Source organism: Corvus cornix, chromosome 10 (genome assembly GCF_000738735.6).
Source record: "Corvus cornix cornix isolate S_Up_H32 chromosome 10, ASM73873v5, whole genome shotgun sequence".
In the NCBI taxonomy this organism is placed as follows: domain Eukaryota; kingdom Metazoa; phylum Chordata; class Aves; order Passeriformes; family Corvidae; genus Corvus; species Corvus cornix.
In genome coordinates, this window is record NC_046340.1 from 331,101 (window position 1) to 356,384 (window position 25,284).

Here is a 25,284-nt window from a genome sequence, read left to right on the forward strand (position 1 = left end):
TATGCTATTAACATGAGCTACATTTTAAAAAAAAAAATCATATAGTATTCCAGCCACCTATAAGGACTGGGAAAAAATGATCACGAAAAACCCATCTTGCAGAGTCCTGTCATTCTAATTGCACTCACAGTGTGATGAAGAAAGAAAGATGATGAAAGATTGCAGGTAAACATGGCACAGTTGGATAATTTAAAATAAAAGGCTTCCCCAAATAACTGTTTTGTAAATCAAAGTTTTCTTGTTTAGACCCTTCTGACTGTCACGGATGTGAGTCAGCACAAGCAAACCTGGTCTTGCTTCTGTGGGTCAGGCAGCAAATTCTGCTCATGTTCCCTGGAAGTTCCTACACAATAAGTGGAATACACTCAATTTCATCCAGTTTGTAGTTTGTAAGGCTGAAATAATTTTTAGAGATCTTTGAACAAAAATTTCTCTGTTATTTAAAAGACTTAAAGCTGTCACTGAAAACACTTACCATTTCATCAGTGTTTATGGAGGTCCGGTTGAGCATGGCCATGGAAATACCAGATTTTCGAGCTGCAAGTGTCTGTTTAAGGCAAATACAAAAGAGTTACCAATTATACAAGTAACATCAGCTGTTGAATCTAATAGAAGGCAAATAGTACTTAATTACGCTACTGGATGTAAACAAAACTGTAGAAGATATAAAAACTTTTAGTTCATGTTTGCAGCTCACAATTTTTAAGGTTTCAGTACATAATGCAAGTACACTTTCCATCATCATTCCTGTTCCTTTCAGCAGTGCCCAGCTGAACTGCCATTTCTAATAAAAAACCTGTTATTCAGAGGTTTGTGACTCAGTTTTTTTAAACCACAGGCTGTCACTGTTTTTCCACTTTACCAACCGAATTAATGTGGTACAAGGATAGGCATCCTGCCCTAATTTGGAAGCTGACTGTGCCTGCAGCAACATGGGAGATCATTTTGCAGTAGTCTTACGGTTCAAGTTGTCAGTCTGGATAATTTTTTGTAACTCACTGAGCATTTTAAAACTGTGTGTACGCATATAAAATGCTACTTGTCTTAAATAAAAGACCTCCAGAAACCTTAAAGAATTATTTTCCTTAAAGACAGTATTAATTTAATACACTGGATATGTATGGAGAAACACACTGGTTATCTGAGACAGGAAAAGAGACCAGAACTCCGTGTCTATATGTCCTCATTTAGCCACATAATGGTATATGGACAACTTCTGGCTCTGAAGACAAGGCACTTGGTTGTAGAGATAAACTCTTTTGCTCTAGTACAGTACATACAAAGGGACTGAAAATAAAGTAATTTTAATATACAATAAACAAGGAAATTTTATATTCCTTATTGCAACACCCCAGAAATTTAAATGGGTCCTTGAGAATTAACTAGTGAGTCTAATGATCAGAAAGGCCCCTGGGGAAATGAGTTCTGTGTGTCTTACAAATAATAATTCAAATCTGAATATCATTTCTGCTATCAGTAATCCTTTTGGACTGACAGAAACAGGTAAGATTTATTCCACTGTGCAAAATATCAACCATAACACTGTTATATTACTGTACTTCACCTGTAGTGCTGTTTTCATTCTACCTTCCTCCTATTCTAAATCATTCCCAGTGTGTTTGTACGCTCCTGCTTTATCTCTGTTCTTCTGTCATCCACTATCTGCTTTGTCATGCTTTGCTGCCCTCGCAGTCAAGCGGTGTGTGGATCAATTATACCACCCACTAAACATAAGCCTGTTGTTGCCTTTGTTGTGAGGATACAGATTTTCACCTAACTCTGAAGTGGGTCTCTGTAGTCCATCCTTACAGAACAATTACAGCAAAAGTTTAAATGATACTTTTTATGCGACATTCTTATTTTTGTGAAATACATACTGGGCCAGAAGCAATTTAGGCCTTCATCAGCAACGGAACTGCATCATTAATCTCTGGATGAAGAGACAATTCCAATTTCTTCCAAGTATATAATTTTAATCATTGACATATTTAAAATGGATTTCTATTTATTTATTTATGAGACTGTTCAATTTTAATTTTAAATGTTCACTTTCCCTGAACCAATTTTCAATAAGTTTCTCTTGATAATAATTAAATTTGCAGACTGACACAGAATTATTAATCTTGTGAAACCAATTATAGGGTAAGAAATCATCCTTGGCTTAGTAGTATTTGATTCATGGCTCTCCTATTACAAAGAACCCTCCCTTTTTTTTTCTCTTTTAAACTCAGAAATTTACAAACTCCATGCTATCAGATTTTCCATTCTGTTATTAAGTAAACAATTCTGTTTACTTCTCTGTGACCATCCTTTCATTCTATTTCTATGAATATGGGAAATTCCATGGGTGTGTGCCAGTGAGATTGACAAAATCACAGGAAAGATTAAACAGTGTTCAGACTTCATTTTTTCATACTTTTTGTGACAAAACCCAACACTACAGGACCCACATATCAAAGTTAAAAGCGGCAAGTAAAAATGCTTCTATATCATTAAGAGGAAAAGAAACAATTTTCATAATCAGAAGAATTTTGTGTTTTAAATCAATGTACTTTAAAAGCATTGATCTTTTGATCCCTCTTGAAGCATAGGGCTTTTTCTCAAAGTCTTGCCAAGTACCCATGTACATTTACTTGCCTGCACTATGCCAGTCTTATAGTTTTGACTAGGAAGGGATTTGACGCTTTTAGGTCTCAATTGCACCATCCTAGCCATTCCAAGCAGTAGGGCAATGTGAACAACTCGTCAGGACAGGAGCACAAAGGGCGTAAGAACATTAACCTCAAATATAGGGCAGTGACTGCTGCTGTGTTCTGTCCTCCAGCAATACACCAAAGAAAATGAGCCAGCAGAACTGCAGTTTCATGATATCACTGTAAGCTAATAAACGGATACTATTTCCTGTGAGAAAAAAGAAAATGGGGAAGCAATTTTGACCCTCTCACGTGTCCTTCAAGCCCAGTTCTCCCAAGGGGTGCCCTTGGAATGATGGAGCTTTACTATTTTGCTCCTTAATCAGAAATGTGCCTAAAATTATAGTGCAGTGCCCTATATAAAATAATGAAGCCTGATAGGAAACAGATAATTAGGCTGTTCTTAATAAAATATTTGTCACATTGGAAGAAAGTGATACCTAGATGGATCTATGATAAACCAGTAAATTTAAGTCAAATGGATTAAATTTACAGGGATTTTAGTAAAAAAACCCCATAAGGATTATTTCCATTTATGTACCACTGTCAGAACAAACTGCATCTACAAGAGAAAGCCCATAAAATGCATCTGTTTTGAAACACTGAAGTTGGTGGTAATTCAACGGCATGAAGCACTGAAAACATAGCAGTGTCTCTTTTCAAGTATGGTATGAAACAAGGAGGAGCGAGCATTTTGGAAAGAGAAAGGGGGAAAAGCTGCCAGATTAATCAGTGGGAAACAAGATGACAGGCTATATGAATACAATGAGAAAACTTCTCCTCCTATTGCCTCTGTTTTTAAGTAGCAGCAAGAAAAAAAGGTAAGTGCAGCTGATCAGCTGGACCCCCCCAGGAAGTCCAGAGCATCAAAAGAATACAGTGAGCAACAGGAACCTGAAGTGTTTCACCCCTCTCCTCTAACAGGACACAGATTTGTTAGCAGTTTATACTTGTTTACTCTCCCAAACTGATGTCCAGATACTACCTAATGTCTTTCCTTATGTGAAAATTTGACCTGCAGAGAGTAAAGACCTTAAGTACTGTTGAATCATAAATATAAGAACAAATCAAAAAAACCCAAAAAACCTAGCAAAAACCCCAAACAGTAAGAGAAGATGATAAAGCAGACCATTATCTATTTAATTTTAATTTGTTTTGCAACTCCCTAATACAGGGTTTAAAATCAATTAGTCTCCTTTATGCTCAAGGCCTTCTAGATTACCTAGTAACTTGTATCTACACTGTCTAATTTATTACCTCCAAATTTGCCTTAACAGCTTAAATAAATAAATATAATTAGAAGTCATTCTAGCAATAACATTGAAAAATGGTAACTGTAAGTAAAAGCAAATTGGACTCAAGCTATAATTGTATGTTAAATGATCAATTGTGTTGGGGAAAAAAAAAGAAAGAGAAGTCCTCTATCACAACAAAGTAAGCAAGCTGGGTCTTACACAGCTGAAAGAGCACAGAGGAACAAACAGTCAGGCTAATGTAACTGTTCATGACTGCTGGCTGTGCCCTGCAATACTCATCCCTCTGGTTTTACAGAGCGTTTCAGTTTCCCTGATCATCATCTCTTTTTTCCTTTAAAAAAATCTACAGACTCCTATCAGCAGGTAAAAAAAATTGAAGACTAAGTATTTTTTATCATGTTACAAATGCTAATATTTTTAATGTGATGCAAAAGTTACCCACTAGAGGTGAATGGGACAAAAATGTCACTGTTTTCAGCATTTAAAGCCCGCACAATTTCAGAATGGTTTCTTTTTGAGCAACTACAGGAATATCACTCTAGGGATCTCAGCTTTATTATTTTTGAAGAAAGATTTGTAATTTGTTTCTTGGGGTGCTGGGATGAAGGGGGGAGGAAGGGAAAAAAAAAAATAACTTGCAAGGGAGTAAGGTACTAAGTGAAATTACTCAGCCGTGCCCCATAATTTTTTTATTAAAAGAGTCAATGTCTAATCCTGAAATATTCAACAGAACTGCAGTATTAAGCCCAGAAAACAGATTTAGAAAAAATGACAATTCAGCTCCACTACAGAATTATTACTGGACATAACTGTAATATCATTTGCTTTTTCTTCATATTTGTAGCACGGACACAAAAGCATGATCTATCCAGCCTCAAAGATAATTCTTTGTTATGATTTCCATTTAGAAGAATTTAAAGTCCTCACAAATACTTATTATTTTATGATTTATCTTCTTAATAGATGAATATTTTTGTTACGAATACAACGGAATTTGCCTATCGATGATTCAAGGAGTTAAGAAAATGGACTGCTGATAGCAGAATTAATGTAAAATACTCCAGGTATTTAGCTGACAACATACAAAAGTAGACAATATGACATCTGCACTTTAAATGAATCTCTTCTTTATACGAATCTTTAAATTACCATATTTGAATTCCAGCCTCTATAAATGTTTTTGTTGTGGAGACACAGAAAAAAAGTTTCAGTGCATCACCATTTTAGCTGAAACAGGCAGTTGTTTCATCTGGTATGTTCACTTCAACAGACTGTTTTACAGCAGCAGATTGACAAATTGTTCTTGTGTTCTTATAATCAAACAATAAAGGTAAGGAGCAATACATTCTTGAATGATCAAAAGAAGAAATTTGCCTGATTAGAGTGATTACACAGTATAAATTCACCTTTAAATTGAATTAACACAGGAATTTTCTAGAGTCTTCACAACATTCAAAATTATGACAGGCATTAACAGAAGCAAAGGCAGTAAAATAGAGCTTCCTTTGGCTATGGCTGGGCAGATCACCACACCTACTTGGCCACTGTGAGTTAAAAACTTACGACCTCCACTGTAATTATTGATATTTCTCTCCCTGTAGTCCCACCTCAACTAAGGCTCCAACTAACCCAAAAGGCCTCATTGTCTTTCCTTATGTGAAAATTTGACCTGCAGGGCATAAAGACCTTAAGTACTGTTGAATCATGAATGTATGAACAAATTTATAAAAACCAAAAAACCCAGCAAAATCCCTAAACAATAAGAGAAGATGATAAAGCAGACAATTGTCTACTTAATTTTTAATTTGTTTTGCAACTCCCTGATACAGGATTTGAAATAAATTAGTCTCCTTTATGCTCAAGGCCTTTCAGCTTCTCTTTCTCCAGGTGTCTAAGATTTTCCAGTACCACAGGGGAAGCTTCATGTTTGAGTCCTAAACATTGTGCTTGTATTATTAGAAAAGATATCTGGAATATACTGATAACTTTTTAACATAAACTTTTTCTAATAATATTGGTATATATGATGCAGAGCACAACACACTCACAAAAGGCACCACTTCCCTTATGATTAAATTCTTGGTCATAAAATAATTTTTTAACTTCCCAACAGAAGGTCATAATAAAATACAATATTAATGTAATCCCCAACAGTTATTGTGATCATTTCAGAACATTTATCAATATAAAAGTACTCACCATAGCCTGAAAAATCCAGACAAGATAGGGAAGAAATTATAAAGAATATTAATAATTTGTCAGATTTATTGCAACAAAGAAATTATATTTTAGTCCGCATCAAGAGTCTAGCACTCATTTCTAGCAATATTATTTCTATTTTTCTGAAAGAGTCAAAGTAAGCACAAAAAAGGATCATTTACATTTATTTTGATGTCTTTATGTATTCTGAGCTATACCTTTCTGTAAGCAGTTCCAACAATTAAGAATAAAGCAGAGTGTCATTTAACATGCATAAATGTGTCAAGGCAGGACAGTAGATTATACTCACGGTTAATACAATTAATAGTGGCGTGGCTTCTGTCAAAAAGATGCTTTAATGACTGCAGGCTCTACTATGTTGTACATTGTAACTTTTCATCAATTTCAGAAGGAATTCTACTCTAAAATGGTTGCTGTGCTTTCTCTTTTTGACTGGTCAGTGTGGTGGATCACCACAAAGTAGCTGAACACAGTAACTGAGAAAACACTGAGCAATAATTTGGCAAAGGCTGACTGTTTAATGACAACTACAGTAATCATTTACTTAGCCTAACACCCCATCATTTCTTTACAGTGAGAAATTGGTTTGGGGGCTTACCACCATCAGACTAAATAGGTATTTTATTGAATTATGAATTCTACACTACTGGAAAAGAAAAAGAGAAATGTGAATAGCACTTGAAATTCTTCAGAGCACAGAGATTCTCCTTAATCTTCCTTAGACTGGATGCCAGAATAAATCTCAAAGGAACTGCCCTTCTTTTCCACTTTGAAATTTATCTTCCTAAATTATTGTTTGCAACGCCTGTTAAAAACCTTGATACCTCATCTTGTACCAAAAGTATGCATAAATCTTCAAAATATTCATAGTGAAAAAGGGCTGCTTTTTAAAAGGAACTTTCAGTATCAAAATAAATCAAGTGAATCAGTATCCCAAACACTCAACAGCAGCTTTCTTTAAGAAAGTGAGTAGATTACTATTACATGAAATACCCTTTACTTGATTACACAAGTAATACCTATATATCCGATGAGATATTCAGACTTATCTATTACATTTTAACAATTGCCTCACTGACTTTTACTGGCTTCAATCCATTCTCTCAAGACACCTTTTTTCCATAAAACAATTGTTGCAAACTGTGATTCAGATGCACAATAGTAACTACAAGAAAGACCTACACAAGTGGCAAATGAATCAAGCTTCAGAAGTTACTCACCACATCTCGAACAATGGGAAAAGATTTCTTTCTTCGCAGGTCTGGCATGCTGTCAATTCCATACAGTCCACGACTGCAGAAGATAAAAAGGCAAAGAGGAAAATAAAAACATGGAGCTTACAGACTACATCCTTAAGAACTGCTTATAATATCTCTAATTACAGTTAAAAATCAGAATTAGCAGTTATCAGCTAAACGCAAGTGCTCCAATTCTCATGAAAAAAAAAGTGAGAGTGTTCTTGGTGCTTTTTATCCTGGCATTCATGCAAAGCAGAGTAGCTGAAAGGTTGCTTAATACCTCCTAGAACTTTTTACCATTGATTTAGAAATTATAAGAATAGCTTTCCATCATAAGTTCTTGTCTATCTGGTAGCTGAGATGCAGCCCAACATTGCATATTGAATATCACTGATGTCAATGAATATTGCTGTATTAAATTTGATACAAACTTTAAAATACCTAGCTAAATACATAACCCCATCTCAAATACCTCCATGTGACTGTGGAAACTTGTCACATTTTAAAATAATTCCATAGTGACCATCATTACTTTCTCTTGCTTGGTTTGAGCTTTTTCATTGAGCACACAATTAAACCCCAGACAGATCTCACATATAACTTGAAAACAACAACAAAGAGCACTTGGAGTCACTTCAAAGAATAAAAGGCTGACACACCAACAGAATTTAAAAGAATATATATTGATATGGATAACAAACGGGCATCATTCTCTCTGACTCTTCCAAATAATTAACACAGGTATCCCCCTGATCTTTTTCCACAGAGGATTTTGGAAGATTGCTATATTCCTTGTCAGTTCTAATTCAGAGATACTTGGAAATTCTCAGAGAAGCTGGGATACTATGTTTTTCAAGACAGAACATCCTCCTTTCCATGGTCCTCCTGTTTGGCACTGCTTCAAATACCCTTCTCAGTTCTCATATTTCTCTCTACCTCTGTGTATATAAAACTACATTCACAATGAAGAGTTTATAATCTGAAAGCCCTAATTTTATTTATACATGTTATAATTACTGTGTGAAAAGATATAACTAAAATTAGTGAAGAAATTTTCACTTCCTTCTGATGCACCTGCACCATTCTTCAAGAAAGGGAAAAGAATTCATAGTCTATTTATGCAGTTTATTTATATTTTCACATGACCATTTTTCCATGCAGGGTTGCGATACTATAATTTTTTTTCAAGAATATGAAGACGAAGTAGACCCAAATTGCAACTTCCAGATGTACTTACAAACCCAGCAAAAGCATGACAGAAATAAAATAACATTTCTGAGGTTGTGAAGAGTAAATGTACAGACACCAAGAAATAAACTCAGGGCTTCTTGCTACTCAGGAGCAGTTCCCTCAACAGTAAATAAAACTTAAGGCATTCTTATGCTCACAAAGAGACAGTATCTGTAAAATTATTTCCATCTATTATTCTGCTCTGTAACATAAAATATGACTAAAATGGGGGTTCTCACTAAACTCCTTTTACTGATCATTAAGAAGTAACACAGCAAGGAAAAAGCTTTTAATGTTAATGTAGGTTATACATTGAATTCTCTACTCCCCTCCCTACTTCCAATTATAACCCAACAATAACTTGACATAGAAGATGATGAACTGGAATCATACTAATTTGACGAAAGTTATCATTCAAGGCAAGGAAAAAAGCCTGTCATACTGACTATTTTTTGGCGCTTCTGGAAATATTCTGCGTAACAGTAATCTATTTGAATTTGTCAGAGAATCCAAGAAAAATAAATTTGTTTTACCATAGAGAACATGCCACTGAAGGAAAGGAGTAAAAAAAGAGTAATCATCAGCACCATCTGTGTATTGTTAGCAAATTTCAGAATGGATTAGGCCATGTGGTAAAATTATCAGTCTCTGACTCACCATTAGGCAAGCAGTAAATTAATACAACAGCAAGTCTCTGGAAAAAAAGAAAAATGGTACTACCCAGAATTCATATACATGCTGAGAACGCCAGCTAACCTACTTTCACTTTTTAAAAATATGGAAACAATGAGCTCTAAAGTGTCTCATCTTCAAGAAAGTGAAGAAAAGTGAAATTAAGATGATATTATATGGTATTGGTATAGAAAAACCAGGAAAGGTGGTGCTTCTGCCTTTTAACAGAGAAGTTGCATGAGAAGTCCCAGAAAAGCTGTCTTTGGTCTTTGCCTTTACTTTCTTGTCCTGGGCTTTTCTCTCATTTCACACAACCAAGCAAAGATCATTGCAGAGAATGGAGAGTTGCAGTCCCTGCCATGGGCTTGGGGTGTGCTGGTGCATGAGGGGGGTTCACAGCATTGTGCCATGACAGAGAGGGAGCAGGGCAGAGGAGAATCAGTTGAGGTATTTTTGTATAGATAAAGCAACAATGGTTGTGAGGGAAGGAATCTCCCTCACATGACAACACCTTTTGGAGAGAGTAACAGGGAGAAGGAGTCATAGCTAACTGCAGTCAGTTGTGCTGGCAGTGAAAAGACTGAGGGATTCTAGGAATTAGCATTAGTTTTTGCACGGAGGAGTAGAGTGGGAAGTGTGATTAAAACAGAGCCACAAAAGTCTTTGAAATGACAGCATTCTTTGCCTGAATGAGAAGTTAAATGAAAATTGCATAACTGTTTTCAGGGAGGCCCAGTTGAAACAGAGGCTTGGGTACAGATATTGTGGACAGCAAAGTGAGGAGAGGACAGGTCTAAACTTTGTCAGCAAAAGAAGTAAGGTTTAATCTAAAAACATGAGCTATTATTGAGCTACTGTCAGCCATTTGAAGTAGTCCTCTGCAGTGGTTACAGGATGTCTGCATAAGGGATTGAAACAGCTTATTCTCAGAGGATTCAACATTTGAATTTATCCACCTGTGGCTGGAAGAAAGGGCACAAAAAGAGCAGCTTCAATCTGTATAGTCCTTGTCAGGGGCGTAAGTTCTCCATACACCTATGAGATTGCTTTCCGTGTGCAACCCCCAAAAAATAGGAATTCCACATTGCCTTTTAAAGGTCTACATCTATTAAGAAACTGTAATTAAGCATCTGGCTATGGAAAGCAGTACATACAGTAAAGCAGTATGGTCACATGCAGCTTCCTACAGGCACAGATGCAATACTCGACTGTCAGTACCTACACTCAGAGTCTGCTTACAAAATTCTGTCCTAAGCTACACAATAACCAGGTGTTAAACTGTTTCTCCTCTGGCTTGCATTTGGAAACTAATCCTGCACCATGTCACATGTAACCTCACACTCTTACAGCAACTCTGAAGGTTCTGTGAGTTGCAAAGGGCAGAAATAGAACACTTCGAGGTATGACAAACTAGATGGAAACAACCTACACTACTAAAAAGCTGTAGATTACTCATAAAATGGTTTAAAGTTTAGCAATAAGTATAAATGTTGCCCTAATTATACCTTCCATAGAAGCATGTGCATTATATTAAGCAAATTAATAACCATAACTACCTTTTAGGGACACCCACCTCCCCTCAAAATAGGAATCTAAATGGGAAAAACTTCATAGTGTCTAGCATCTATTGTATAGCATTTCAGATATAAAAATCAGAAGATGAATGACTAATTTAATCTCATCAACTTTTCTTTGCAATAAATTGTATTTATAGTAAAAAGTACTTACATAGTGCACCAGCAAGAAGATAATACCCTTTTTAATTAGGTTAACTAATATAACTGATAAATTTTACTAAAGGCTTTTAGTTCTTTGCCTTTCCAGACTGAATAATAAAAAAGTATTCAAAATAGGAGGGAATCCCTAGAACTGGCAGCAAGACAATTTCATTGGGAGACAACAAAACAAAATGTACAGGTTTCTACCACACTCACTCTCAGCCACCAGAAGATCTTTTTTCTTGACTTTTTAGACTTCAAGTACTAGAGTGATACTGTAATGTTAGCATTACAGTACTACACATTTACCAGAATGAAGACAAAATTGTGCTACAGCTTCAAAGGACACTTATTTTATATGCAAAGAGGTAAAAAATGTTCTCCTATCTAATTGACCTCAGCATCTGAATTGTTCTATTAATTTCTCAAAAAATAAGGAATTAAAAAATTAAAAGAAGACATACACAATGAAACTTTCTTTCAAAATGCAATTTCTCAAACCAAAAATACTTAAGAAAAAAATACTATAATGCTATAAGACTAATTTGCAGATTTAAATAACAAAATTCTCAGTTATGTTTTTACTTACCCAGCAAATGCCTGGACTGCATAAAGCTTGGAAGCATCCAAGGAACTTGCACTTACTATCTGAGCCTTTAAGAGACACCAAAAAAATACAGTTACTTGATTGCTTTTAGTAAGTTTTGGACAGAATTTAACTGCATCAAACATGTAGGACATATGAAAATGTTTAGCAGGGTCAGCTCCAGGCCAAAGCTAGACTAACTGTTCCTTTGGGCAACATTTTGGTAGCATTCAACATTTAGTGACACACACTGGAAGAACCCATGGGAAGGAAAGGTATTGCTTCCCAATACTGTTGCCCTTTAAATCCTATAGTGTATGCAGGGTAGGTGATAATTAGAGGCAAAAATCAGGTGTCATGTTTGGCAGCAGCAGACCCCTGTGTAGGCAATTATGGAAAGCACAACAGTGAGGGTTACCCCTGTATATAAATGCAACACATTTGCAATACACTCAAAGGAGAACATAAGAGTGGAAAGCTGGGAAAAAAAACCCATGCAGATTTCACAACTAAAATGAAGGAACAAAACAGGTCAAATAAGTCACAAACAAACATCAACAAAATACATGATCCCTATAGCAAATATGTGATTTTAAACCTTTTCATCCACAGAACTGCTATCTGAAAGAGAATTGGGAAGAAGGGGAATATAGGTTAGACAAAACAGTCTCCAAGAAAAATCTTATGCTATAAAAAAAACTGTCAGTGTTTTAATCTGTTAATGTAGACCAGAATCCAAGTGACACCTGTGCTTAGCTGTATAATTCTGGCAAGATCACTGTCACTACATTTCATACAAGCAAAAAGATGTTCTTGGTAGATAAGAACCCCTGCCACATACAAAGGACTGTGGATAGCATTTAATTCACATAGTATATCACACCTCCAAGTGATTTTTAATATTATTGCTTTTTAAAAAAATTATTTTTAATAATAATGAATATATATTCAATAAAGTTGCAGTGTTCAAAAAGTAATACTCCATTTTCAAGGAAAAGGAAAATGTTTCTACTAAGGATTTAAACACCATGCCCCCCACCCCAACTCCTGGACTTTAACTATTCTATCACAGCTACTCATAAAATGACAGAAATTACCCCCCCAATGCCAATAGTCATGAAAGTATAAGTTATCTCATATATATATATATATATATATATATATATATATATATATATATCTCAGTCTAAATTGCTTAATGCAAAACCACAATGTGAACATTTACAATCAGACAGAAAATACTTGCTGACAGAAAAAGCTACCCTTATTTTATTGTCTTGTCACATTTGCACTTTATAGTACAGTGCATACATGAAACAGCATTGTTTTAATTATCATCTTACTGATTCTCCCACTTCCCCAAAGGGAGTGGGCATTCTATGGACCCTTTAAATAGTTTGGGTATTCTTGAGATGTTTGGAGATTTCTCAGGTTACATACATTACAAAATAACAATTTACACCTAGAACATGTGCCATATTTAATTTTTAAACCAGTCTATATACAGGAAAAATCACTTTCAAACACATAAATCCAAAATATACGAGCAACTGTAAAGCTGCATAGAGTACAGTAGTGACAATCAGGGAACTAAAAGGCTCTATTGTGCCACTAATTTTAGAGGCTACTTACAAGATCAAAGCATTTGACTGACTAGATTTATGAAAATGAGCTTACTCTTTAAATATTCTTTATTTTCATTTATTTTTGAAATGTATTTGTCTCACAACATCAGATACTATCAGCTATTCTTTCAAGAATATAAAGAATATTTGGACAACCATATGATCTAACTTCCCCATCCCAAAATTGTTACAGCACTTCACAAGCAGGGTGAGAGCAGAGCCAGGGGTAAATAGGTGACTGTAAGCTGGGCTGGCCACAGAAACAGGATGGGATGTGCTTTTATCAGAAAAGGTGAGGAACAGTTAAAACCAGAGGGCTGGAGCAGCATCTGGACATCAATGAGATGAAAGGCATGAGAGCATGTACCAACAGGGCTCTGTGTAGGAGAGACAGAAGCATCAGTTCTCAAACTTGAGAAAAAGGAAACGTCCAAAAGGTGAAGAGAAATCTGGGGACTGAGGGAAGTTTTAAGCAAGACACTACTTGTAATTTAAGAATCCTCACCAAAATTTGTTCATGCAACCTGTGCCTTCTTTCCAGAATATCTAACCATAACAACATTGTTAATACTGCCACATAAAGGTGCAGAATAAATCTTGGTATTATTTATGTGGAATGCAATACTTAAATAGTTTGCAAATACTTTAATGTCAGATGCCTAAAGAATCACATGAATTCTATGTTCACTTCACTTGTTTAAAAAGTTATATTAAAACTTGTTGAGATTTATCTTCCACAAAACCCAGAATTTTCAAAGCATGAGAGACAGATATATAAAATTTTGTTTACCTCTCTTGGGTTTCAGCCAACTTCATCTAATTTCACTAGATTTCTTTTACTGGAACCTAATTTTGCCTGAATTCAGGGGGGAGAGTGACAATCAAAAATTAGGAAGGAAAAAAGGAATGGTTTTGGTTTAACTTGTTTTTCTTCACAGTCTCCATGTATTAAAAAAATGGACCCATCTAACGGTCTCTTTTCTCAGTAGAAATTGCATAAGGTGGGTAACTGATGCAGATTTCCCAAAAAAGAGCTCTTAAGAACATCTCTTCTTTGTAACAAATGAGTGCATCTTCAGAGACAAAATCAGTTTGAAAACTTCATTGTTTACTGCTTCTGAACTCAGCATGAGGGAGATAATCTGAACGGTGGAAGTGTTTCCTGCGTGTATGAGATCACAAAGTCAGGAAGTACACAGAGTCATCAAGCAATTCACTTCAGTAGTCATCAGGCTACCAGAATAGATAGCAACATTTCTTGATGTAGATAAGAAATGAACTGTGATTATGTAAGAGACCACTGAATGTATTTTCAAATCAGAGATTGAAGGCTAGACATCTCAGATTATACTGCTGAATGACAGTGATTTACTTAGAAGAGCCTATCTTCATATAACTAATTTCTGTCATCCACACATTCAAAACACTAACCTAAAAAAGTCATGAGTGCACCTAGGAGCAGTGGAAACACTGATTCATATTGTTAACCCTTCTTACTTTAACTAGTTGTTTCTCCTTGAATTTTAATTAAAAATTCACTACATTATGAAATACCAGTAATAGCCTTCATATTGTGCCTGTATACCACAGGCCAATTTAGGTAAGAGGAAGGTGTTTTTTACTAGCATTACAGGCAAAATCCTATTGCTCCTTAATTGTCGCTATTTCAGCTCAATGCAGTCCATACAGATATTTACAAACCTGCGTAACAGAATGATGAAGAACAGGGTGGTCATCTAGCTACATACTACTGAAAATTATATTTACTAACGTCAAATATTGAAGGCAAAAGGAAAATGCTCAGCAGCCCTTTTTATTTTTTAAGGCAGACAGTTATATTTAATTAGGTAACTAAGCATGAAAGTCAATAAAATTAGTCTTTCAGTTTCCTTTATTAAGTTCCAGGTATTAAAAAGCTGTATAATATTCAGCATAGCCACTAAATCCTGGCTTCTGTTGAAAGTGGTTTACATATAGGGATGGCTGGGGAATGAAGTGAAAGGGGCTTGCCATGTTTTCAGTACCCTCAAATAAACCTCCTGGTTATTTTCTATCCATCTATCAGTTTAAATGTAGGTTAAGTAAAATTTCCAACAACTGTTTATTAATGCTGCTTAATTACTATTCAAACTTGGTATGAAAACTAACAGATCTTAGAAAAGTTTAACTTTACATTGTTATCAACTGTTTTCAAATTATCATGGTCCAGTTTATTCATTCTATTAGCAATGTTGCCACCTGTAACTCCTCACACAAAACAGAAATTAATCATACAAGACAACCAGTTTCTATGCCCAAATTTCTGAGGGGGAAAAAAAAAAAATCTATAAAGAATGTTGAAAAGACGGAGTCTTCCAGCATGAAAGGTATATGAGCAATGAAGATATGGAAGTCAAGACAGACCTTTGCTTTTGTAGCTTGTGACACCATCAGAAATACAACTAGCTCTGTCAGTCAGTAAAGGTATTTCTATCAAAGAGGTTCAGGTGATTCTGCTCCCCAGTCATAAACCTCCTTCAAAAGTCTTGTGTCATTATTTCACTTCTGCACTTTTCTGAGCAGCAGAACATTGTCCCAATACATTCCCCTCTTTCTTTAAAGACTGCAAAAATTCAGTTTTCCACTCCCTGCCATAGCACAAGAACTGTAACAAGGTTCTAAAAATCTAAACTGTTAGGAAACCCTAGGATCAAAATTAATCAAAACAGAAAGATTTTCCACTCTTATAAGTGTGCATTATTGCGTAACACCAAATAGGAAAAGGAATTAAAGTTCATTACTCTCTCAAAGTACTATTTCAATATTTAATTCTGCAAAATGGCTGCAAGAATGTCACACTGACTGATAATTACATTGTTCCTGGGAGCAAAGCCTTCAGACAAAATACTTGCTGGAATTAGGTAACAATACAGCTGTTCCATGAAAATAACATGTGTAAAGTACGCACAGTCACAAGCAGTTTGTAGTCTGAGGTGAACAATTTTAATTAGCAAGTATTGCTAAGAAAGGGAAGTAACAGATGAAAACCAGGTTTGAATAGAAGCAGGACATTAGAGAAGTAGATTGTCCAAAACAATGACACAAATTAAGCCATGCTAAAATAATAAATGCTGCACCCAGAAGGTATTATTGCCACTACAGAACAGAACATTACACTCTGTAAGCCCAGAGGATGCTGTATTGCTGAAGCTTATTCTAGGGAAATAGAGTATAACGCTTGAAAGATAATATTAAAGCTAGCACATCATAAGAGATGAGTGATGCTTGTCTGACAAAGAGAAGGTCAAACTTGAATAAAGCTTGGTTGACAGGAGAAATAGAAGAATTGCTGCTAGCACTTTACTGGCAGTGATGTAGAAAAATTACTAGCAGATACATGGAGAGCCAAAACAGGAGGTCAGTTTGGTGAAGATGAAAACGGCATTTGGGTCTCTATTAATAAAGCGGTCTGCAAATCTGCAACAAAACGACATGCTTTAAAAACATCTCCAGTGTTTAGAAACTGAGTCCCATGAGACTTCTAATGACTTTGTTTTCTATTGTTTTTCAACACCTAGTAGATACTTCTAGCAAATTCTAGAACTCATCTCCAAAAGGGTAAGTTATTGACTGTCAAGAGAACTATTTGATTACAGAATGTGGTGGGCTCAAAAAACTACCACCCTCTTGAAGACTGGGGTCTCTGGACAGTCTCTGGCTTGTCAGGATGATGGTAGGAAGACAGTGTGCATTTTAAGCACTCTCTTCTGACCCCAGAAAGCACTAAAATGATAAGGCATATGTTACCCAAAAGGGACGAAAAAGCATTTTATCTCCCTCAATACATATAATAGCAGTACATGCAACCAAGTAATTAATCAATTATTTGCTGTGAAAGCAAACGGATAATTGATTATTGCAAATCTTTCTGCATCACACAGGTAACAATGCCATGAAGTGTTTGACTTGGATCACTGCATCATGGTCTGAGCTGCAAGCTGAAGTCCAGCTGTATTACTTCCAAAGAAATCCAAGCAAACAGCCCCTTGGTTTGACAACAAATGTGAGAGTATTTCCTCTGAACTCTAACAAATAATAACGTGTTCCTTAATTCTTGCATTGAACATGAGGATTGCACTGAGACATGCAAGCTGGTTTATCCTGAGAGCATAGACAGAAGTGACAGCAGGTCAGGAATATTCAATGGCAGTCTGGGACAGGGGGGTGAGCTGCTGTCCACCTTGGGCCACAAAGAACATGGTGCAACAGCAAATAGCTGAGTGCCAGAAGAGCAGATCAGAAGGTCAAAGCAGTTGGTGATGAAGACACAAGTGCTCACAGCAAAAATGTTTCGGGGGAATTTACTTCATACCAGTTCTATTTTTGGCCCTGATGACTGAAAGCCCATTAGCTGCTGAGAACATCTGGCTTGGTTGCATCACTAAAACACAGATCCCACTCAGCCATTCCAGCGATCAAACTAAATGGGGTGAATTGGGAAGACAGAGATTTGCTTCAAAAGTGTATCCCTGTTGTAAAATAAAATGCTAATGGTGGCACACCCGTAAGTCATATAAACATACTACTGTTAAAGAGCAAGAATAACATGTACACCTAGGATCAGGAGCAAAGGATCAGAATGTAGTGTCTGGGCAACAGTCACATATTTCACAGGGTATGATATTCAGAGCTGCTGTTGGTAAGAAGTTGTTTGTTCTCCTGGGGAGTTGTTTCCTCTTCAAAACATTATCTTCAGAACCCCCAAATTAGGAGGCTAAAATATTTAGATAAGCCAAACGAATTTCAAGATTCACAGCAGTGGAAGAAAAAAAAGAGTCAACGTATAATCACATACAAAATAAAAAGATGACATCAAGCCAATATCACTTACTCAGATAACACAAAGATATCAGATTGTCTTCTGTTGATAAGCAAACTGGCTTACCAGATACAAGAGAAGAAAAAGACTTGAAATAATATGGTTAGCATTAAAACATTAAAGAATGTTTATTTACTGTTATCTTTTATGCTACAGGTAAAGTCAAGATCAAATTACAGTTTGTTTTGACTGCTTAAAATAATAAGTTGGAATAATTATGCCTAAACACCAAAGAGAGACACAGATGTTAAGAGCTATAGACTGGTATGCTGGAATTCAAAGGATGACTTTTGGTACTGTGGGAGTTTTTTTGCTTGATAGGACATGCATAAATCCTTCTGAATTCCTCAATCCCTTTTTATAGGTAATAGAAAAAGGCATGTCTCCCTGTCCTTTACTTTTATGGCTTTTTTGAAAAGAAAATTTCACCCAACATGCCTTTTAAAGTTCTCAAGGAAAATTCCACTACTTTATGTTTGCAGTACCCTCCTTGCCTTATGGATGCAGAGGAGCATCAGCTCCGTCCTGTTTGTGCGAAATGAAACAGGAAGACCTACAGGAGAAGATTAAAAAGTGCTTTAGTTTATACTCATCCATTTTATAAATATTCTTCTCTCCTGGTTTATTTTTACATTCAATAATAGTACATCCCTCACATCTGTCTGTCCTTATTCCATCTTGGTATGTATGCAGCTGAAGGACAAGAATTCCTTTGGTGAGGCTGCAGATGCACTGGTGATACCCAGAGCTATACATAGATTATGGGTCTGTGACAGCACTGACAAATCACTCCCTGCTGTTCCAATAATCTACTCCAGAGAAGCTACTTGAGTGTCAGTCAGCAGATTGTACTTTGCCACTGCTTATTTAGAGAAAACAGATTACAGTATTTTCTGTGGTTTTATTTTTTTCTAGCTAACTTGTGTCCTTGTCTCTTTAACACCACATTCTTCATCACAGCATCCAAGACATTTTTAAATGGCTCTATCAGCAACATAAGTCTTGATTTTCAATTTTACTAAAACGTCTGATCTTGAAAGCTATCTTAAGAATACTCTCAACTCCTCAAGGAAACAATCCTCATAGTTAACAAAGTTCTATCAGTATCAACAATAATTTTACATCAGCAATAACTGGAGAGATTTCAGGTATTTCCTCCTATTAAAGTTCCTGGGAGACAATTGTCTAGGTGTTCCACTGATCACCTGGAAAATGTGCACAAGGGAAAAATCTGGTACCTGCCCCATGAAAGTAGTCAGAATTTCCCTTTGGCAGCAAAACAGAGAATCTCTTTCACGCTCTCTTGTAATATCTACTTCACCAATACACCAGAGGAAGACTTGAGCCTATTTATGAACTCATGTTTGCCAAGTCATTACATTTTTAAGTGCATGTCTAGATATTTTTTCAGCCTGATGCTTTAACAAGATTCCTTTTATTCTGAAGCTGCATTCAAAAATTATGCAGTAGTATTTCTACTTCTAAAACACAACGATCTAAAGAAAATGCTTAAATATTTTGAAAATAAAAAATATTTTTTAATCTTGATGGTACAACATTATGTTCATTTTCCCAGCAAAACTAGTATAAAAAACCCTTGGAACTGACATTCATGGTCAGCTTTCCTCTTAGCTCTAGCAGCTGTAAATCTGCTTAAGGAAAAAAAAAGCAGACAAACTGCATGAATATTTATCAATCAACATTAATTCTAAGGTCAGTGAAAATAGTGTTAAATAGTCTTCTGTTTTCATAAGGAGTAGCAGAGACTTTCTTCTTTTACAAAGGAAACTAGCAGCTCTAACAGATCACTTTTCCTAAAAACAGAAGTCATTCTCTAAACAGAAGAGGCTTGGGATGGTCTGCTTTTTGAGGTTTTTGTCTACTTGTTTTTATTAAACAGCCAAAATACGGATTTCTGCTAAACCTTCCTGATTAAGGATATCAGGGGGTTTTTGGTTTGTTGTGGTTCCTTTTGGTTTGTTGTGTGATTGGGTTTTTGGTTTTTCTTGGGGTTTTGTGTGGGTTTGTTGGCCTGGTTGGTTTATTTAGTTTCTTAGGATTAAAGAATAGGTGTAGCTATTCTAGGAAAGGGCATCTGATAACAGTAGAATTTTTTGAATCTGAGAGTGTTACACAAATGTAGTTGTGACACACATTTCCCTGATGTAATGCACACTGATTTAGCAGGAGTTACTATGCTAAATTAAACTGTTGATCGTCAATCTATTTGGTTACTATCCCATTTACAAAGAGATGCAGTATTATAATCTAAGATTTTCTGGTAAGAATGAATGCTGTAACTACAGAATTAAAACACAAAAAGCCAAAAGAACATTATTATGCTTCCTGGAAGATATATTAAACAGGTTTTTAGATCATTCTTTCACTCATTTAATCTGTGGATAAAAAGTACAGATTGAATGTGCAGCAAGCAACTGATAGGGAGTATCCTTTACCAAAGTCGCAACTTCAGAGTAGGTGGTGAATGTAACTACTTGCTTTTTCTTCACAGACAAAAGATGCATGTATCATCTTTATCACTAGCTGATTAGATTTCCTCCCATAATTTTTCAAAAGCAACCTTTCTACTAATCTATTAATCTCAAGATGGACAAACTGCCATTTTCTGTTTTAAGTCTTTTCTCCACTGAAGGACAGAAGAGAAACAGGAAGGGAAGGGTATCAAGACTTATGCCTGCCTCCCACGAAACAAGTAGCAAGAAAATAATGCATACACTCTCTTGTGCATGAAACAAACATAGGAAGCTCAGCTCAGTCAAATCAATACGCGTTGGTTCATCAGCACAATCCTGACAGAATTCACAGAGTGGTTAATAATTCTTTAGAACATTATTAGTGTCATTAGTACAAACCTTCTGTAATATTAGTGGAGGATTTTCAGAGTGCACACATACATATGTGAAAAAGGATATTCTAGAATTTTGGCTAACCAGTTTGGGTGCAGGAATATATCGTATTTGTCAGTTTCTACCAACATCATCTGAAAATATATTTTGTGTGTCCCCCCCCCCCCCCCCCCCAGCCTGCACAACTACAGCTTATTATTGCACCACCCCCCCAAAAAAAAAGTTAAAGACACCTATCATTTTGTTTACCTGACCAAAAGACAAACACAAACATGGTGTTGAGAAAGAAAGCAAAGACAGTTGAAAAAACTGGATTATTAAATTCCTGTGGCTCATTATCATTCCAAATACAGCACCAAAATAAATTCCTTAACTTGCAGTAATCTTGTTTCCTCAGTACCACACATTTATTAAAATGTATACCAAGAATCACCATTTCTTCCCCAGCCTGCTTGCACAATACATCTGTTCCACTGTGACCACCTGATGTGACCAAAGAAAGGAATTTACACTGATGAAAACTCGGGAATCTGCCTGTTTACCTTATTTACATATGAAGAGAAGAGCAATAGATTAATCACGGTCTGTTAAAAGTATTTTTTCCCCAAATCCATCTCTTTATAGATGATACATTAGGTGGATATATATTCATTTTCCTTAAGCATTGCAGATTAACTGTATCAGCCACATGGAATACACAATCAGTCCTTATATTAATGAAGTAGTTTATCACTCTTGTGAAAATAACCCAAACAAACCATAAATAAATAAGATGTGGGAAAACCAAACAAAACCTTGTGTCACTGAATACTGCAGCTCCAATGCTGTGAAACAGAACAGAAAATCTTGGGGCTTGGTACAGCTGTTACCTCTTATTAACTATAAGTGTTTCTGCCTGGGCTATTCTTACCCAATGATGCAAAGAATAATTGCAGTATGCTCATTCATTCACTTTTTTACCCCATCAGACTCTACCTGAGATTAGAAAGATGCAAAATGCCATTGGGCTGAGTGCAGGGAAAGCATCTCAAAGAGATCACATAAAAAAGTTTCATTCCTTACTTTGAACAAGCTCATGCTAAACTTACAGGAAACTTGAAAGTGTGGCCACAACTCAGCTTCAAGCCTTTTTGGGGCGATTCTGGGGAATCTGGGTTTACAGTAATGTACACCTTAACTGTATAAAGTGTGTCCATACTATATGAACTTAAAGCTGCATTAGGTCAAGACAGATTAAATTATGCCTAAGTTTTCATTAGTGCCACAACACCAATATCATATGTTAAAGGATAAGAAAAACCTGAACTTTATATTTAATTATTAACAACCGAATACTTGAAGAAATAAGGTGTAATGAGAATAGAATGAGATTACATTTCAAAGAATTCCCAAAACATGACTGTAACTTTCACTGTAACAAAAGCAGATTGATTAAAAAAGGCAAAAGATGACTTACCAACAATCTCTTTTACAGTATCTTATGAACAAGACTGACTGGCATAGCTGTTAGTAGTGGTCAGTGAAAGAATAGGCATCTCAGTTTGGCATAATAGATGCAAATATTCATGTTCTATCTTTATTAATTGCTTCAGTATTGTTAACACTAAACTAAAATTCTACCATCTGTCTAGTAAATCCTTCCCTTCCCCAGTTTGCACCAGCAGTCTGAGAAGGAACTTTATTTTTATGGAAACTCCTCCCAAACAACCCCAAATGCAACTCACCCTATTTTAATCAGTCAGTGTAGTTACCTCAAACAATTAAGAAATAAAATGGGATATATACTTACTTTTAATTCCTCTTTGTACAAACAGTGGTCCTTTCTTAAAGCCCACCTCCCAACACAGTTAATGTAGATTGCATGCAGAAGAACTCTTTAATATAAAAAACCAATTTAACTTCTAACAGGCTTTTTATTTCTCCATTACAGTCACCACCAGCAAGTAATGAATTTTCATGACCAAGGTAAGGTTTTTATTTATCCTATTTCCACCTGAACGGCTATAGAATGACTGATTAATTTACTAAACAGTACCAGAGCAATTGATTTTCATCTGGCCCACAGCACTGATCATTTCAAGTCCAAATCCAAGGCTTACATTCACATAACAAAAGCACTACAATGCTTTTATCAAAGCTAGTAGTTACAGGTAACTGTGCACCTATGTATTAAAACCAAACACGATGGAGGTAAGACATAGGAAAAAAAAGTCCGAGTACCACAAGACAAGGTTAGGTTAACTTCTAAAGCCTTTACTCTTTTAGAAAATACAGCTGACCCAGGCAATTCCAGCAAACAGTTTTTATAAAAAGGCCAGAGAAGCTGTCCAAATAAGAAAATATCTACTTATTTCAAAAAACCCATAGTTTGAATAGTCATAGATTGAAATATGCATTGAAATAAGCTTACTTATTTTACTGGTAGCTTTTCTTAACATGGAACCCAATGACCATACCACCAGGGCAGTGAGGTAATACATTACTGGTTCCTTTGGTTTCAGATGTTAGCATAAACAAAATAAGATTCACATTCATCTCTAAGTTCTAAGTTGTCTAAGTCAGACACCACAAAGCATAATACAAATCCTTCCTAGACAACAATAGAAACACTTCCCTCCACTGTTAAAGAGGCAAATCCAATCCCTGTGCCCTTATACACTGCACATGTGTATAAATTAGATGAGTTCACCCATCTTGACATCATTAACTATCTACAGGTTAGTCTTTGCCTGAAAATTCAGACCAAAGACATTTGAAAATCTGAATGATTTTTAAAATCTAGCATATTAAATGACGACCAAGATCTTCAACAACTGGATCAAGAAGCTACTGCTCAAGCTACTATCCATAGAAAGAGTTTATGTTATCAATAAAAGCAACTCAGAAGAGTGCATGTAACTCTGGAATCTTTCCCAGAGGCTTAGTTTCACCAGGACAGAAAACTGTGCTTATGCTAAGGCACCTGTAAAAGATAAGATAGGGATGGAATGGAAGAAGACAGTAGGGAAAAAGAAAGCTAGAAAATAACAAGTGAGGACTAGAACAATGAATAAAAGTGTAAGTCATTCTCAATTACAGTGTACAAAGAAACCAACAACTGGTTAGCATTTCTTTGAGTTTTTTCAAGCCGTCAATCCCTCCTTTAATATACACACATCCTCACGATGTCTCTATATCCTTACAGAACTTTAAATCTGAGGATTACTCATGTACTGTTCATGTCTCCTCTTATTCACATAACCTAGTCATTCCAGTATGTCTCCAAAAACATTTTGTAATAAATAATACATAAGCAATCAGCCCAGAGTGTATTTTTCCCTCCAGCTAGTGACAGAGAATAGGACTATCTTATGAGCTTCTTGTGCACTAATAAATTATTTATGTACCGAAGATTTATTGACCTTACCTGATGCCTTACTAGAATGAAAGTCATATTCTCAACCCTTCTTTTGTATTAAAGTGGAGAACTAACACTGCTGTATTATATAATTATATCTCTGCTTAGACAGATTGTTGTCTACCTGCTCCTGCTTACATGGAGGGATGAAACAATTAATTAAAGAATAGGTTGTTTTGGTTATATAATTAAGACTTATTCAAAGAACTTGTTCTCTTTCTAGTACTTTTCCATCCGAAAGTAAGAAATCAGAAGTTGACTGTGAATCAGTTACAGGGATAAGAGAGGGAAAAAACAAAAAAAAATTCATAAAAGTCATGTAATCCCTAGAACAGCTATTAGTCACTTTAAAAAAAAGTTATTATTGCTTCTGCAAATATTAAAATGAAGATAGAATACCTTGAACTACTATTTGCTTAAATGATAAGGTAAGTATTCTCTGGACATGCCTAATTACACACAAAGAAGAGGAGGCAGGTTGCCAAAGCAGAGAAGCTACAAAATATGTTTTTTGAGTTTTATAGAACTCCTTTAAGAACTGATTTACAAAATGTTTTTTTCCTAGACTATGTGCCATTCAAATAATAAACAGAAGTAGAAGGTGTTTTGTCTTAGCAGACACACTAACACTAAGAAGATATCCTTCTTCAAAGGTTGCATACAAAGTATTCAAAAATGCATTTCTGTATCACAGAAGAGCTGAGACTGGAAAGGAACTCTGGAGGCTTTGTCTAAGAACCCTGCTCAAATCAGGCCACCCAGAGCAGATTGCCCAGGACTATGTCCAGATGGATTTTGACTATCTCCAAGGACAGACATTCCATCTGTGGATTTCATTATCTGTGAATAGACTGTCTGTAGTATCCATTATCCAGCTCACTGAGACTAAGTGGAAATTAAAATAAAGATATGGCTCCAATAATA

The 25,284-nt window shown here is 35.7% G+C and overlaps 1 protein-coding gene across 6 annotated transcripts in view; it reads right to left on the reverse strand.

Moving 5' to 3' along the window:
• The window catches only part of UNC13C (unc-13 homolog C), a 135,053-nt gene that overhangs the window by 95,018 nt on the left and 14,751 nt on the right, over positions 1 to 25,284 (reverse strand). For 5 of the 6 annotated variants that reach the window (XM_010391191.4, XM_019280971.3, XM_019280973.3 and 2 more), the window contains 5 exons: positions 12,212 to 12,234; positions 11,617 to 11,681; positions 7,390 to 7,462; positions 6,149 to 6,154; positions 476 to 547 (listed from right to left, as the gene is read on the reverse strand). In XM_010391191.4, coding sequence (XP_010389493.1) covers positions 476 to 547; positions 6,149 to 6,154; positions 7,390 to 7,462; positions 11,617 to 11,681; positions 12,212 to 12,234 — 239 coding nt within the window. The remainder of the gene's footprint in view (positions 1 to 475; positions 548 to 6,148; positions 6,155 to 7,389; positions 7,463 to 11,616; positions 11,682 to 12,211; positions 12,235 to 25,284) is intronic. The other variant, XM_010391192.4, reaches the window with a different exon arrangement.